At 37.6% G+C, this 18,215-nt stretch overlaps 1 protein-coding gene across 2 annotated transcripts in view; it reads left to right on the top strand.

Annotated features, from left to right (window-relative positions):
- Positions 1 to 18,215, top strand: part of TMEM255B (transmembrane protein 255B) — a 128,648-nt gene that overhangs the window by 11,986 nt on the left and 98,447 nt on the right. For both annotated transcript variants that reach the window (XM_020965216.2, XM_020965213.2), the window contains exons 2-3: positions 2,880 to 3,022; positions 17,575 to 17,637. In XM_020965216.2, the coding sequence (XP_020820875.1) occupies positions 2,880 to 3,022; positions 17,575 to 17,637 (206 nt within the window). The remainder of the gene's footprint in view (positions 1 to 2,879; positions 3,023 to 17,574; positions 17,638 to 18,215) is intronic.

Consider the following 18,215-nt stretch of genomic DNA (forward strand, 5'->3'; position numbering starts at 1 on the left):
AGCTGTGTGACCCTCAGCAGGTCACTTAACCCCATTGCCTAGCCTCCCAAAAATAAAATAAAATAAATGCTAGGTGAGTGGTTGATTATAATATAGTACTCAGTAGAAGAAAGATTCTTGAGGCCAAGAACTATCTTAATTCTGCCTTTGCCTAGCACAGTGTCTGCCATAGAGCAGGCATTCAATAAACGCTTGTTGAATTCAAGTGAATTAAAAAGCATTTTGTGTGTGTCTGTGTGTTGTAAGTGAGAGTATTTTAGTGTGACAGGCAGCATGGCTCAGTGGATAAAGAATTAGAATCAAGAAGACTCTGGTTCGTATCCTTTCCCTGACACATACTGAGAGTGTGACCCTGGGCAAGTCACTTAATCTCTCTCTCTCTCTCTCTCTCTCTCTCTCTCTCTCTCTCTCTCTCTCTTTCTTCTTCTTCTTCTTCTTGTTCTTCTTCTTCTTCTTCTTCTTGTTCTTCTTCTTCTTTTCTCTTCTTCTTCTTCTTCTTCTTCTTCTTCTTCTTCTTCTTCTTCTTCTTCTTCTTCTTCTTCTTCTTCTTCTTTCCCTCCCCTCCCCTCAACATAAAGGCTTCTTGTTTTAAATGTTCCAAAGATACATGATTTTATCAGTGTGCTCCTTCCAGGAAGTTTTAATGATCTAGGATTTCATGGATATTGGTACTCTCTCCCTCCCTTCTCATCTAAGAGGATTCTTGTCCATGTCTTCCCATAAAGCCTCTACAAATTATCTACCCAACACAATGAAGACCTTCCTCTAAATCAGGGGGTTTTAATTTTGTTTTGGGCCATGGTCCCTTTTGGCAGTCTGATGACGCCTACAGACCCCATCTCAGAATAATATTTTTCAATGCAAAAAAATAAAATATATAGGATTAAAAAGGAAACTAATTATATCCAAAAAAAGATGTGATTTTTTTCCCATCCAAGCTCATGAAATCTAACCAAGGGGTCCATGGACCCCAGATTAAGAATCCCATCTCTAAGTGTTTTAACAGTTTCTTAGGTAGCAGGGCAGCACTTGGACTGTCCATTTGTTATACTTTGCCTTTGCTCCAGGACTGGCTTCTCTATTTTTCCACTCATATATTTCCTGGATGATATTTTTTACACTCCTCTTTACATCCAAGTTATTATTGTAAAGATACTGCAGATCATTTACACTCCCCATGCACCTCTCCAGTGACCTATGGACCATGCGAAATTTTGGTTCTCTCCTTACATGTGATTTGCAACCATATGGTATCACCATGAAGAGAGAGAGAGAGAGAGAGAGAGAGAGAGAGAGAGAGAGAGAGAGAGAGAGAGAGAGAGAGAGAGAGAGAGAGAGAGAGATTGGGATTGAATGTATTGAATGTGTGGGGATCTAAAGAACCATAAACCATAGAGGAACCTAGGATTCTCATTGGAGGGAGGATCTTAGGTAAAACTTATCCAATGCAGAACTAGAAAGAACATATAGATTTATTGGGGACCTAAGAACCATAGGATCATAGATCTAGAACCGGAAGGAACCTCAGAACCCATATAATCTTAGCCCCTCCTTTTACAGATAAGGAAATGGAGACCCAGAGATTGTGACTTGCCCAAGTCATGTAAGTAAAGGGTCCCTGAATTATTCCTTGCTACATAGTAAAAAAGTGCTGATAACTTGTAGATTGTCTGGAAATAGGCTGGATGGTTAGAAGTATTCAGATTGAAGGACCCTGGTAAGAATGGTTTCCCATGTTGGACAATATTGGATTCTGTTATTAACAATTGCTTACCTGGATAGGGTTTGCACCTTCAAGTAGTCTTGCTACCTGTAGAAAAGCATTTTCCATCACATCCTTGAAGACTGGCTTGAAAATGTGCTATACAACTCACTATGAGAAGGGGTGTGTGTATTGGATGATGTAGCCCAGTGGGTTGGCAACCTGTGGTCCAAGCGTCAAATCCAGGTCACCTGTTTTTCAACAAACTTTATTTAAAAGTGTAAAAATCATCTTAGCTTTCCAGTCATATAAAATAGGCAGCATATAATAATAATGTATTTGGCCCATGGACTAGGAGATGCTGTAAACCCTTAGCCCCCATACTTTGGGTTGGTGGCAGTAAAAGGCAAAGATCCTGATTCTAACTCAGTATTGTTGTTCAGTCATGTTCAACTCTTCATGACCCCTTTTGGAGTTTTCTTGGCAAAGACATTGCAGTGGTTTGTCATTTCCTTCTCCAGCTCATTTTAGAGATGAGGAACTCAGACAAACAGGGTTAAATGACTTAAATGATGTAAAGATGAGTCTTCCTAATTCTAAGCCCGGTGCTCTATCTACTACGTCACCTTGCTGCCCGATTCTACCTCAGCAGGTCCCTGTAAACTAGCGTAGCCAAATACTTCACTTATAATTTTGTCTTGTTTCCTATGTTTGAATATTTGCCTGATGAATGTTGAATGTGATGAAGTTACTTCCCAAATGACATGCTAGACTCTTGACTCATGTTTACAAGTCATGTGAACTCCATGAAAGAAGAGTCCATGTCTTGTCTAATCCTTGTATTTTCCCCAGCACCTAGCAAAGTATGCTGCACACAGTAGTTACTTAATATTTGTTTGCTGCTTTGACCAAAAGTCTTTCATTTTAGAACAAAGAGCGCAGCACTACATTATTATAGTGTCAGTAGTGTTGTCTGACTTCTTGAGTGAACCTAAGGTGGCTGGTCTAGCTCTTCTGGATCACTTTCCCCCAAAACTGCTTATTTTGCATTAGCAGATGTGTATGAGAAATACACTCATAGCTCTTTTAACATGTACCATGTTTGTTAAAACATTTATCTTTGCACCCATGTTATTTTATTTTTAACAGATTTTTCTCCCCCTCACCTCTTCCACAGGGCAGTTTGCAAAAAGAAAGCAGATTTCTCTTTGGTTTGCTGTCTCTCTGCTGGTGGCCTCCATCTTCATACTGACCATTGGCCTTGCAGCAACGACCAGAACTGAGAATGTGACTGTGGGAGGCTACTATCCAGGAATTATTGTGAGTGCAGCACAGGTGTGCTTGGGATGGTGTGCCAGAAGGTGCCATTTGTGATGTGAGCAGGAAAATTCACGTTTCTTAGAGCCTTTTCTAATTGTTTTGTGCAATGAAATTGGAACATAAAATCACAGAAAGCTTGTGGTCCAGCCCATGTGTCTGGGTATTGCTTGTGTTTGAGATGTTGATACAGAAACCATGCCCTCCACTCTATTACAAAATTACAGAACAGAGTTAGAAGGAGGTTAGTCCAACATGCATCTGAGCAGATGCTCTCTCTCCAACATCCCCAACAAGTGGTTATGCCATCTTAGCTTAAAGACTTTCAGTGAAGGTAAATTCACTACCTCCCAAAGCAGCTCCTTTTACTTTTGGGTAGCTCTTTTCCTTATGTGAAACCTAAATTTCTTTCTTTTTTTTTTTTGTAACTGCTATCTCTTCCTCCCATTTCTACCTTCAAGTCTAACAGAACAAGTACAATCCCTTTTCTATAATACAGCTTTCCAGATGTTCCCCTTGGGTCTTCTAGGATAATAACAACAATAATAAGTAGCATTTATATAGTGTTTAAGGATTGCAAAGTACTTTACTTTTTAAAAAATTATTTTATTTTTAATTTATGGAATAAAACAAGCATTTCCATAACATAGTACAATAAAAAAAACAGATGATTGCTCATGAAACTGCAAATCTACTATGCACTACTTCCTATTCCTTTCAAATACACATCAACATTATCATATAAATATCTTTTTTAATCCTTTTTTTCTTCCTTCCCACCCCTACTGCTCTAGAGATGCCCTAGAGAATATATATGTATATATGTGTGTGTGTGTATATATATATGTATATATACACGTATATACATATATATGTATATGTATGTGTGTGTATATATGTATATATATATATATATATATATATATATATGTACACACACACACACATATATATATTCTATACATCTATCAATTCTTTTTCTGGATGCAGATAGCGTCTTTCTTCGTACATCCTTTATAGTTAATTTGGGAATTTGTAATAGTCAAAACAATTTATTCACTCAAAGTCATTCTGAAAACAATATTGCTGTTACTGTATGCAGTGTTCTCTTGGTTCTGCTCATTTCACTCTTCATTATTTCATGCAAGTCTTTCCATGTTTTTCTAAGACCATTGAGCTCATCATTTCTTATAGCACTGTAGTATTCCATCACAATCATATACCACAACTTGGTCAGCCATTCTTCAATTGATGGGCATCCCTGCAATTTCCAGTTTACAAAGTACTTTAAAAATATTATCTTGTCATCACAACAACCCTATTATTATCCCCATTTTATAGTTGAGAAAACTGAGGCAAACCAAGGTAGAGTGATTTGCCCAGAGCCAAACAACTAGTGAGTGTCTGAGGCTGGATATGGATTTAAATCTTCCTAACTCCAGGTTTGGTGCTCTGTCCACTACACCATCCAGCTGCTTCTAGTCTAACCATCCCCAATTCCTTCATTCTGTCTTCATATGACTTGGATTTGAGGTTCTTCATCAGTCTGATTGGCTTCTTCTGGGCATTCTCCAGTTTATCAATTTCCTTCCCAAAATATGGTATCCACAATTGAACCCAATACTACAGATTTGTTCTGATCTAGAGCAGAGTGAATATACCATGATGATAGTCTTGTTATTTCTAATAGCTATGCTTCTTAATGCAACTCAAGGTCCCACTAGATTCTTGGAGATATCACATCACATCATAATCTCATATTCAACTTTTAGTACCACTGAAATGCCCATATCATTTAAAGACAAACTGCCATCTAACTATGTCTCCCCCATCTTGTACTTGTGAAGTTTTTTTTTAAACCCAAGTAGAAGACTTTTACCATCTTTGTACATTCAGCCCAATGTTCTAGTCCAGAGGCATAAAACTTGCTTCGCAGATGCTCCCTTTACAGAACCAGATTAAAACATAATTGGGAAATGTTTAACAAGATAAATAAAGATACAATGCAACACAGATAATGTTAACTTGTGGTTTTCTAAAGTAATATGCAGCCCACAGGGATCTGTTCCTATTGGAATGTGATACCACTATTATAGTCCATCAGGATGCTTTTGGGTCTCCAGGTATTTCGGTTCACCATGAAATTCGTTGGAATCTTAACTCTGTCCTAAAGCAATTCACTTATCTCTGGACAGTTTAGCGGGAGGCATTTCATGGAATTCCATCCAGGCCAGTGTCCAAGGAGCCATTATTTATGTAGCATAGGTAGGCCAAAGTAAATTTATTGGCCCCATGGCCCCTCTCTCTCCCTTGGCTTCCTCCTGTAACTCTTCTGGCTTCTCATCAGCTGAGAACTTCCTCTTTCCTCTGTATCTACTTTATACACTTGCAACTGTGAAAAAATTCTGGTGAGGTCAAGTCAAGAAGTATTGTTTACTATATGTGCTAGACATGGGGCTAATTGGCAGGGAAACAAATACAAGCAAAAAGAAAGACTGCCCTCAAGGAGCTTATAGTCTAACAGGGGAAGGCAGTACATAAAAGGGAGCTGACAAGGGGAGAAGCAGGTGCCTGCCCAGGGGCATGGTGGTGAAGCCCAGAGGGTCAGAAGCAGAGCAGTGAGTAAATGATGAAGGATGACTGGCCTGGGCCCTTCTGCAAAGTGGTGATTCAGTGAGGAATTCTCCAATGGGAGTAGGGGGCTGCAGGGACAGTGGGAACTTCAAAGGCAGGGAGAGAGGGGAAAAAATTGTAGTAGGTATGTAGTAGGAGCAGGGGCAATGCCCTAAGGCAAACAAGCCAATCCATGGAAACAACCTCTGGAGAACATTCTGCAACAGAAACAGAGAACTTGGATTAAATTCACTCTAGACTATACTGAGTGATGATGTCTTACCTTGCATGCTTCTGCGTCTAAGAATCCCTGATTTAAAGTTTACCCCAAATGCCATTTGATACGTGACACCTTTCCAGATCCCTTCAGCTGACTCCCTCCCTCTCACCAGAGATTACCTTGTATTTATTCTGTATTTATTTTGTGTATATGCACATGTGGTTTTCTCTGATAGAATGTAAGCTCCTTGAGGGCAGAGACCAGTTTATTTTTTCTTTGTATCTCTATGTTTAGCACAGTGCCTGGAAGTAGGAGAAACTTAAAAATATTTCGAGGTTGATTTATCATTGACTAATGTACCTTGAATTTCCCATCTTTGGTGAGTGATCTAGGTTGAAAATATGGACCGATATAAATAAAATTCAACCAGATCTCCTTGTGTAAAGTCCATTTCCTGTCATTATGTTTTGTTCTTTCCATAAGTAGAGTTTTCTTAGAGGCTGTGAGGATGTGAGTGTATACTTTTAAATTCACTAAGCCCTAGTTTCCCCTTTCAAAATCACCTATTGTGCTACATATACTAAACCTAAGAATAAGAATGAAGTAGAGTGAAATGTACGTGATTTTTATGCCTCCCATTCCTGCTTTCAGAATAGGATTTTTCTTTCAGAAATGTAAAGGGCAATCTAGAAACAAAAGGTGATATGAGATTGGCACTACATAAACATATTTAAAATGAACTAAATCTGCCTAATTTGTTCCACATAGATAGTCAATATGGATAATTTGGGTCATGGAAAAGCATAGAATTTTAGAACTAGAAAGAACCTTAGGGATCATCTAGTCAGACCCCCTAATTTCACATGTGAAAATATTGGGACTCAGATAGTGAAGTGACTGGTTTAAGGTCATATAGGTAGGATAAGGAAATGGACCTGGAACTAGAATTCCAGCCAGGATAAGGACCTGCAACTAGAATCCCAGACTCCAGAATCCCAGCTCAGTGTTAATTCCACTTCATAATTCATTCTTTCATTCCTCAAATTGCAAGGGTTTGTTTTATTTTTTTAACCTTATTTCCTGAGAATATCTTCAACTCTTAATCATCCCTTTTCCTTAGCAGACATAGCTTTGATGAGTTACCCCTATGGTTTTAATAATAAAAATAGCTAACACGTATACTTTTAGGTTTGCCAAGGTCATTTAATCCTTGTAAAAACCCTGTGAGGTGGGCGCTGTTATTATCCCCATTTTACAGGTGAGGAAGCTGAGACTGATGAGAGGTTAAGTGACTTGCCCCGGTTCACTAGTCAGTGACAGGGCCTCGATTTGAACTCAGTTTAGTAAAAAAAAAAAATGGAATCTGCTCTCCTTTTCACATTGGTTAGTATCATGTACCTTCTCCACCACCTTTCACAGTTCCTCAGTTGGAATGCCTTGGAAAATGCCTTGCCTCTTACTTTTACTTGTTTTCCTGACTGTAAGAAGCCTGTAAAAATGACTTCTTTGTTTACAGATTTTTTTTGAGTGTAGCCAGCTGCCATTGTTAGCCACAAGTCAGAATGTAGGCCCTGGGGAATCCCGTAATAGGTTCTTCTCTTGGCATGCTCTAGCATAAGCATCTTTCAGGATGTCATCTAGGTCAATGTGTGGGTACAGCTGTGGAGAGAAGGGTAAGGATCTAAGTTGTCAATAGTAAAGGCTTTCCCTCTGCGGTTTTAGAACTACATGATTTTTCTGCAAGTACATGAAAAAACATTGGATCAACAAATAGTTAGAATTTTTTTCTTTAAAAATTTAATTTATTTAATATTTATCCTAATAAATAATATTAATGACATTAAAATATAAATAGGATATCATTGCAGATATGATTGTCTAAGAAATATAAATATTTTGGCAATGGATCAAAATATTCTGAATGGAACAAGATTGTTTAAAGTATGTTTTTGGAATTAAATCATAGAAAGGATGAATTCTCTGTATTCATTGGCTTGACAAATGTGTCATTTAAATGACTTATGTGGGACACTAATTAAAGTTCCTGTGTACAAGCCAGCAATTCATTGTAATGAGCTGGTCTTAGGAAGAAAATGATGTCTGTGTTGCAAATGGGAAAATATTCAGCAGGCTTTCAGAAGTCATTGTTGAAAAATAGTTAAAGAATGAGTCCTATTGAAGAATTATACATTTAAAAAAATTGTGCTAAAGTGTCTGTGCTGATGTTCTGCTCTCATTTCTCATCCTAGAACAAAGGTGGGCCTATTCTTAATGGCAGGGCCAGTAAAGTGGCTTTGGTGTGCTCTAGCAAGCTAGAAATGGAGACCATATTGGTTGATAGGAGACTCATGGGGCAATGCTGATTGACTGTAGACCATGTATTATACTCAAAGAATACACCCAATACCTAGGTCCATAGCATATCATGCTTGCGAAAGTTTATGTTGAGCTTTTACTGAAAGGTTTTCAGGAAGCATTTTATTGCCAGCATCATAACATGAACTGAAATTTTCTCCTGAATATTGGATCAATGTCTTTGTAAGTGTGTTTTGGGCAACTTAGATTTTCTTCCTTTAAAAATTTTCTTCCCCAATTACATGTAAAAATAATTTTTAACATTCTTTTTTTGTAAAGTTTTGAGTTCCAAATTCTGTCCTTCCTTCTGTCCCCTCCTCTCCCCACTGAGACACAAGCATTCTGATATAGGTTATACATGTGCATGTAAAACATATTTCCATATTAGTCATTTTGTGGGAGAAAACTCAAACAAAAAGTAAAGAAAGCAAAAAAATAGCATGTTTTGGTCTGTATTCAGATGACATCAATTCTTTCTCTGGAGGCAGACAGTATTTTTCATCATGAGTCCTTTGGGATTGTCTTGGATCATTGTATTGCTGAGAATAGCTAAGTCATTCACTGTTGCTCATTGTACATTATTACTGCTAATATGTACAATGTTTTCCTGGTTCTGCTCAATTCATTCTTTATCAGTTTATGTAAGTGTTTCCAGGTTTTTCTGAAATCATCCTGCTCATCATCATTTCTTACAGCACAGTTATATTCCATTTCAATCATATGAGCAACTTAGATTTTCAAAATATATTTATAAGGGATAGCAAGTAAGGGAGAGACATAGGGGATAAACACAAAAGCATGGGATTGTGCTATTAATAGCCTCTGGAGTATTAAAGCTCAGAATGAGCTGAAGGTAATGATGAATGCTGACAACCACAGAAAGAACTCTTTTACCAAAACTATGTTGAGGCTAGAGGAAGATCAAAGAAGAACTAAAACCATTGCTTTGAAGTCTGGAGTAGATGATCATGGACAAAGAAGCAAGGAAAACCCTATAGGTAGATCCTGATTAGTGCAAGTAATGAATCCCCTGAAGTGGTATGAATTCACATTATTCAAAGTGATAATTGTGTAAAATATGGTAATTATTTCTAGTCCAACAGCAATATGCAAACAAAATCAAATAATGCAAATACGGGGGATTCATTATTCACACTAATCAGGAACTAACTGTACTCAATGACTACAGTCAGCCCTTCCATATCATGACTTTTGCCATCACAATTTCAATATATCACAGGTTGGCGTAAGAAACTAAATAGGAATTCTTTGGGATTTTTTTGGAAGCTGCAGACAACACACAAAGGCCAGGAGATGACACGGAAAAAGTTTAGAAACTCAGAAATGCATAAAGTAAATGTATAGGATCTATTATCAACATATTTTATCTTTTAATACCATAATAATTCAGACTTCTTGCACAATGCCCCCGTAGACAAGGAGTAAGGTGGTCTAGTTGAGAGTGAACTTAAAGGGATCCAGAACTGGTTGAATGTCCTCCAGACACAAAGAATAGTCTAACATTTCCTTGGAAGGAAGTCTCTAGTAGTGTAGTGCCTAAAGGATCTGCCCTTGGTCCTGAAATTTTCAGCCACTTAATTGGCTATTTAGGTAAGGCAAGGATGGCATGCTTATTAAATTTTTGGCTGTTGTTGTTTGCCCTTCATTCTTAAAGCAGACTATGACTTCAGAAAGGTGATGCCATGACTTGCAAATGAATTGGATTTAGGTGAGGGAGGGCTGTGTAAAACCACAAACTTTATTCTCTCTGCTGGAGCCATCTGGGTCCAGTGGCAAGAGATATATTGGACTGTAAGCTGAGAGGGATAGCAGAATCTGATCTCAAAAGATCTTGAATGGTGAGAATAAATGGCTGAATCTAACAAAATGAAATCAAATACGAAGAAAAGCAAAATCTTATACTTCTGAAGTTGATTTAAAAAAAACCCACAAGGTACAGTATTGGGGCAGACATAGCTACATATCAGTTCACGTAAGAGTAATCTCAGGATTTTAGTAAACTTGCATGCTCGATATAAATCAACAGTATGACATGGAAGCCAGCTCCTTCCCTCTGCCTCCTTAATGCAATCTTGGGTTGTATAAAGAGAGACACAGAATACTTGCTTAGGGAAGTGATAATTTTATAGTATTTTGCACTGGTGTATTATGTTAATTTCTGAGTGCTACATTTTAAGGACATTGATAAACTAGAGGTTATCCAAGGAGGGCAACCAGAAAGATGAAAGGCTAGAGACAATGCCATACAAATTAAAGGTACTAGGCTATTTAGCCTGGGGAAGAGAAGATTCGGTATGGAGCATGATAATTGTCTTTAAGCATTTAAAGGGCTGTCATGTGGAAGAGAAAGTAGTAGAATGGAAGCTCCTTGAAAGCAAGAATTGTTAAATATATATGTATATATTATATATATACACATACATATATAGTCAAAGTAATTATATATGTGTATATATATAATAATTATATGTGCGTGCATGTGTGTGTGTGTATGTGTGTGTGTGTAAAGGCAAAGGCAAAACAGTTCCTTTCTTCAAGGAGTTCACATTCTACTGAAGAGAAAATACGTGTGCACAAATAAGGAAATAAGCACACATACAAAGTAATTTTTGGTTGGGTTTTGGGGGGACATTGGAGGAAAAGCAATAAAAACTGAGTGGGTCAGGAGGCAGATAGATAGTACAATAGATTTCTATCACTAGGGTTTGTTTAAATCCAGCCTCAAGCATGCTTACTAGCTACCAGGGAAAGTTATTTAGCCTCAGTCTGTCTCAGTGTCCTCATTTATAAAATGTGACTGATAAAGCACCTACCTTCCAGACCTGTCATGAGGATCAAATGAAATAATATTTGTGAAGCACTTTGCAAACCTGAACTTATTATATTTACTGAGTCATTTTCAGTTGTGTCTGACTCTTCATCACCTCGTTTGGGGTTTTCTTGGCAAAGATACTAGAGTAGTTATTTCCTTCTCCAAAGATACTAACTAGAGAAGGCTATTTCCTTCTCCAGATCATTTTGCAGATGAGGAAATTGAGGCAGAGTTAAGTGACTTGCCCAGGGTTACATAGCTAGCAAGTGTCTGAGAGTGGATTTGAACTCAGGAAGATGAGTTCTTCTGATTGCCAGTGCACTATCCACTGTGTCCCCCAGCTGCCAAGGCATTATATAAATGTTAGTTATTATTGTTATTGCTATTATTATCATTAGTTAGGAAAGGCCTCCATTAGAAGGTGGCTCTTGAGCTAAATAGTGAAGGGAATTACTAATTTCAAGAATTAAAAGTGAAGTGGTAGGACATTCGCAGCTTGGAGTGTAACCTGGAGATAGCATATATCTCCAGCACCTAACACAATACCTTACACAGAGTAAATGTTCAATAAATATTTGTTGACTTGATTGAAAAGACTTATACTACTTGATCCCAAAGGGCAGAACCATGAGGAATAGAGAAAAATTGCAGAAGTAAATTTTGGTTTGATGTAAGGAGAATAATAATAATTAGAGCAATATAAAAGTGGGATAGTTTGTTGGATTTCTCCTCCTTAGAAGTTTTCAAGTGAAGGCAGAAGACCATTCTTTGGGGATTTGTTACAGGATTCTTGTTCAGGTAACGTTTGGACTGAATAACTTCAGAAGTCCTAATTCTAGACAATTTCATTAGTAAGTTAGTGGAGAGGGAGGGAACAAGTATTTTTTAAGCACCTACTATGTGCTACACTATCCTAAGTATTTTATAAGTATGATCCCATTTGATCCTCATTGTATTCCTGGGAAGTAGGTGCTATTATTATTCCCACTTTATAGTTAAGGAAGCTGAAACAGACAGGGGTTAAGTGATTTGATTAGGATCACACTGCTAATAAATGTTTGAGGCAGGCTTTGAACTCAGGTCTTCATGATGTCAGATCCAAGGCTGTATCTGTGAAGCCACATAGGTGCCTCTACCTAATGGCAGAGTGATTGATTTTTTGTTCAGTAGCTCACACAGATCATATACTAAGGCATAGAGGGTTGCTATCTGCATCAGTGAAGGGTCCCTATGGAAACAAAAATCATTGCTCCTTGAAGTATTGATATACATTGAAATTAAAAAACAGCATGAGACATTTGTATGCTCATAGACTGTTGGAACTGAGGGGGGCAATAGAGGTCTTTCATGAAGCCCTCCTATCTTAAAAATGAGGAAAATGGTGCTCAAAGAATTTAAGTGATTGGCCTAATGTCACTTGGAAAGTTGGCATCTGAGCTAGCATTAAAAAGAGCTGACATTTATGTAGCATTTTAGTTTACAAGACACTGTATATACTTTACCTTATCTGAGTTTCACAATAACCCTGGAAATTGTGTACCATGGGTATTACTATCATTGAGCCATGTGAGGCTCAGAAACGCCACATGGTTTGCCCATTGCCATAAGGTGAGTGCCAGGGGAAGCATCTTAAAATTCAACCTCTCTGTTTCCCACTCTAGCCCATTTTCCAGCACAGAGTTTCCCAACTCCTAATTCAGTGTTTTGGTTTTTAATTTACAAAGAAAATTTTGGAAAATTCCTTCTTCTTCGTGAAGGTACTTAATTATTGGAAAAAGCTTAATACTGGTATACATCATGTATGCTTTCATTTGAGTGCTGCGGAAATAGAACACCAAGGCAAACTCACCTTAGGAGGCTCTCAGCAAGTGACGCCTTCCTCCCTGCACAGAGCATTTGCTTTCAAATAATTAGCACCCCTATTTCTGTTCCATGTTCCCTTTTTCACTAATACTTCATTCATAACCTGGGTTACTTAGATCATATTCCATAGACTTTGAGCTGCATTTTAACAATAATAGTTGAATATTTCTCCAGCCTTTTTTAAGGTTTGCAAAGCACTTTTCACTTAATTCTCATAGTAATCCTGTGTAGTAGTGCTACAGGAATTATTTCCTCCATTTTACAGTTGGGGAAACTGAGGCCCAGAGAGAATGCTACAATTACTAATAATAAGAGAAATGCAAATCAAAAACAACTCGACATTTTATCTCTCACCCAGCAAATTGGCAAAGATGACAAGAGATGGGAATAGCCAATATTGGAAGATTGTGGAAATATGTAGCTATACCCATAGACACATATTTCATGTCAGAGATAGCATTTATATTTAAGTCTTCTAGCCTCCAGGTCCAGTGCAGCATTCATTAGGCCACACTGCGGACTCTCAAGAGCAGCTTGGTTAAAAGGAACATATTTTATATTCAGAGAAGGTGTATCGCATATAGGATAGAACACTAAAGTTAAGAGTAAGGAAGAACTGTGTTTAAGTTCTACCTTAGACATTTACTAGACATGTAACTGTATGACACTGAATAGGTAATTTCACATTTCTAAGCCTCATTTTACTCATTTGTAAAATGTGGATAACAACAGCACCAACCTCAGAGGGATGTCATAAGGATCAAATGAAATAGATCTATGAAGTGCACTTAGAAAACTTAGAGTTCTTTATAAATGTCAGCTATACTATTCCGAGAGGCATTTTAAACAAAAAATAAAAAAGAAAGGGGAAAAATGAGTTCAGCAAAAAGCCCAACAGTTTAAAAATTCTGACATTTGTATTTTCCCACATCCTAGTCCTTTGCCTCAGCAAAGAAGGGAGGAATAAACTTTCTTATGTTTCTTCTTTAGGGATGGAGGTTGGTCACTATAATTTTACAACATTCCATTTCAATTGTTTGGTTTTTGTTTTTCCATTTAAATTATTGTAATCATTTTGCATATTATTACCTTTTACTTAATTCACTTAGCATTGGTTCATATAAATCTTTTATCATATACATCATTTCTTTAAGCAGTAATGGTCCATTACATTCTTGTACCACAATTTGTTTAGCCATCCCCTAGTTGATGGGCCTTTATTTGTTTCCAATTCTTTGCTACTATAAAAAAATTGCTATAAATATTTTGATGTATATGGGACCTTTCATTATGTTATTGATTTGCTCTGTATTTAACATGATAATGGGATATCTGGGAAAAAAGAATATGAGCATTTTAATTACTTTCTTGAATGATTTGAATTTTTTCCAGAATGATTAGACAAATTCACAGTTTTACTAACAGAGCATTAGTGTTCCTGTCTTTCCATAATCCTTCCAGCATTGACTCTTCCCACCTTCTATCATCTTTGCCAATTTGCTGAGTGAGAAGTATAACATCAACATTGTTTTGATTTGCATTTCTTATGATTAGCCAGTACAATTTTCTTTCATATGGTTGCCTATAGTTTGCAATTCTTGTGAGACCTATTTGTTCATCCCTTTGGATTACTTTTTGGCAATAACCTATCCTTTTCCTCTTACTATTGTCGTTGTCTAGTTACTCAGTTGTGTCCAACTCTACATGACCCCAGGGACTTTTGTCTGCGGGGTTTTCTTGGCAAAGATACTAGAGTGGTTTGCCATTTTCTTCTCCAGTTTGTTTCCCTTTTACAAATAAGGAACTGAGGCAAATGGGGGTTAAGTAATTTGTCTAGGGTTACCACATTAACAAGTTTCTGAGGCTACATTTGAACTCCTATCTTCCTGACTCCAAGCCTGGTTCTCTATCTACTGTGCTACCTGGCTGCCCTAGCCTTCTTACTATGTTGTTGTTCAGCCATGTATAACTTGTCATGACCCCATTTGGCATTTTCTTGGCAGAAATACTGGAGTGGTTTATCATTTCCTTCTCTAGATCATTTTACAGATAAGGAACTGAGGCAAACAGGGTTTAGTGACTTGCCTAGGGTCACCTAGCTAGTAAGTGTCTGAGGCCAGATTTGAACTCAGGAAGATGAGTCTTCCTGGTTCCCAGCCTAATACTCTATCCACTGTGCCACCTAGCTGTCCCCTCTTACGATAGGACTTTATTTTTGAAGAAATATCTTTTAAGGTGTTAGTTGGCACACATCTTTTATCTTCCAAGGCATATTTTCATCTTAATAGTGACTTTTGAAGACTGAAATTCTGCTTTCAAGACTAAAATTGAACTTTAATGGTGGAATTTTAGGAGTGATGAAAAGCAGGTAGGATTTTGTTGCTCTTCAAATATCCCTGGTTCAACCCAGATTTACTAGAGCTGCCCAACAAGGCATCTTCAAATCATTTTCCTTACAGTATTTTACATATCACTGAAGAAAGAGTGTGCACTTCCGTGCACACATTCAGAATTCTTTCAGAAATGTATACCCCTATGTCAATCTCAGGCATTGTAGCCACACACCTCTTGCTAGGGACCTGTAAGTGAGGTCACTTGGAAGAATTAGACTTGATGCTCTTAGGCTCAATTTGTGATACAGTTCACTCTTGCTCAGTGTCACTAACTGGTATGCAGTGTGTTTGGCCTGGGGAGAAGGATAGGCAAGGACCCTGGAATCACAGGCATTCATGGTTGTGACTATTTTTTATTAAAAGAAAATTAAAACTGAGATCCTAGTTTTTGACCTCTCATAAGATTCTGTGGTTAGATTTTCTCACACAACTTCATTTCGAATTCACCGTTTGTGAACATATTCTCACTCTGCAACATTAGATTTAACTTCTTCTGCCCTGGAAAGATTGGGAAGTAGGCAAAGTTTATTTCCTGTCTACCTTTTTTACATCCTTTCTTCTTGTTTAGATAGCCCTTTTCCCAATACTCATAGCCTACCATTGGCATCCTCCTGTCAAATTTGACCTTTTTAAGAAGTACCCAAATTCTGAACTTTTTATTCCTTTCTGTAGTCATCAAAACTTCTTTTCCCCTCAAAGTTCTATTTTTCTCATTCCAAGATAACCAATAAACTTATTTCTATTAAGATATTAATGAGTGACAATGGATTAACAAGTTACTCCTCCCTTGCAGCATATATGTATTTTAGTTCTAGTGAATAACTGGAAATACAATCCCTTATTAGTAGTTCTTTACCTGAGGTTCATGAACTTATTTTTGTTTTTTAAAAAATACATGTTTGGGGGCAGCTAGGTGGCGCAGTGGATAGAGCACCAGCTCTGGAGTCCGGAGGACCTGAGTCCAAATCCGACCTCAGACCAAACACTTGACATTTACTAGCTGTGTGACCCTGGGCAAGTCACTTAACCCAACTGCCTAGAAAAATAAAAAAAATCTTTTAATAATTGCATTTAAAATTCTGTATATTTTATTTTATGCACTTCCAAAAAATTTTATGAAAAGGGTTTCACCAGGCTGCTAAAGGGGTCCATGATACAAAAAAGGGTTAAGAACCCATGTCTTAACTCTAAGGAAAAGAGGCATCATTGGCATAGTAGGTAGAGAAATGGCCTCAGAGTTAGAAAGGCTGGGTTAATGTTCTACCTAGGAGACACATTGGCTTTGAAATTCCAGGCACTTAAATCTCTCAGTGACCAAGACAACTTTCTAAATCTCTAAGGTGAAGAGTAGGTGCCTTTCTGCATTTCATAAAGGGATACTTACATCGCAGTTCAGTTCTAAAAACCCTCCTAGACTCAAAGGAATTATTTTCTGTTGTTAGAATTTAGGCATGTCCATGGGTGATATATTTTAGAGATAAGCACATCTGTCCATGTGCCTGAAATGAGACCACAGAAAGGAACCACCTACTCTGCTCATATGTAACATGCCATAATTAGCGGCTCAGTGGATAGAGGGCCAGACCTGGAGTCAGGAAGACCTGAGTTAAAATCTGTCAGCAGATGCTTACTAGCTGTGTAACCCTGGGCAGATCACTTGACCACTGCTTCAGTTTCCTCATTGGTAAAATGGGGTTAATAATAGCATCTACCTCCAAAGGTGGTTGTGGCCTAAGATGAGATATTTATGGAGTACTTTGAAAATCTTAAAGTGCTATATAAATGCTAATTATTATCACCATTTTCCATTGTTTGCAATGGAAAATATACGTGATATGTAAATATATTTATATATGATAAGTATACATAAATACTATATTCATATATACACATAAATACGTATACATATAAATGCACACAAACTAGCACATAGGCATACACAGATGTGCACACACACATGTATATATACATACATACATATGTATATAAAGTCTGTTTTATCTGGAGTGAACTGGAGACTATATTTTGAGTGCAAATTTCTGCAGGTAGGAACTATACCTAGTCACATTCTAGGACTGTCCCAAAGAGATCCAGTCCAACCTGAATTGTCCTGCCTCTGGGCCAGTATAAGATGGAGATGACCTCTTTTTGCTGTCATAAAGTGTTTTTCAAACTGCTGTGTTATTAGCTTTGTTATTTAACGTTAAACTTTCCTTACCAGGCTGCTAAGCATGCTGGAATATTGATCTGGTTTCCTCTTTTGTTGTTGTTTTTGTAGCTTGGCTTTGGGTCCTTCTTGGGAATTATTGGCATCAATCTGGTGGAGAACAGAAGACAAATGGTAAGAAAATTCTTTCTTTTAATCATAAAATTCAGTGTTTCAGATTCTAAGCCTTCAGAGAGAAGTTATTACTATGTAACCCTGTAGCACTGTAGCAGTGGGATGCTTTTCCACTTTGAGCACAGTGAAAAAGATCAGGGAATGGGGAGGTTTTTACATTAAGCAAATGACATGCAAAGTGAAGATGAAACGACTGTGTGAATTTCACCTACTTCCATTTTGTGGTTCAACAACTCAACTGTATTTTACTTCCTTTGAGCTATAGTGCTTGACACGTGAGCACGTCATATATGCTCACCGACTTTAATTGATTTGGGCTCGAGACACACCCTGACAGAAAGCCTAGCAAAGCGTCTGGCTCATAGCAGTCATTTTATGAGTGCTTGTTGATCAATTGCTTAAAAGAGATTGTATAGAAGGTGGGGAATAGGGCATGAAAATTCCCGTAGATTTTACAGAATGTTAGAGCTGGAATTTTAGAAATCACTCCTCTGATTTTAAAAGTGAAGAAATTGAGGCATATAGTGGTGAAGATACTTGTGCAAGATTGCATCACTAGTCGGGAGCTCAGCCAGCAC

This window comes from Phascolarctos cinereus, unplaced genomic scaffold, assembly GCF_003287225.1.
Source record: "Phascolarctos cinereus isolate Bilbo 61053 unplaced genomic scaffold, phaCin_HiC Scaffold_7;HRSCAF=346, whole genome shotgun sequence".
Taxonomy (NCBI): Eukaryota; Metazoa; Chordata; class Mammalia; order Diprotodontia; family Phascolarctidae; genus Phascolarctos; species Phascolarctos cinereus.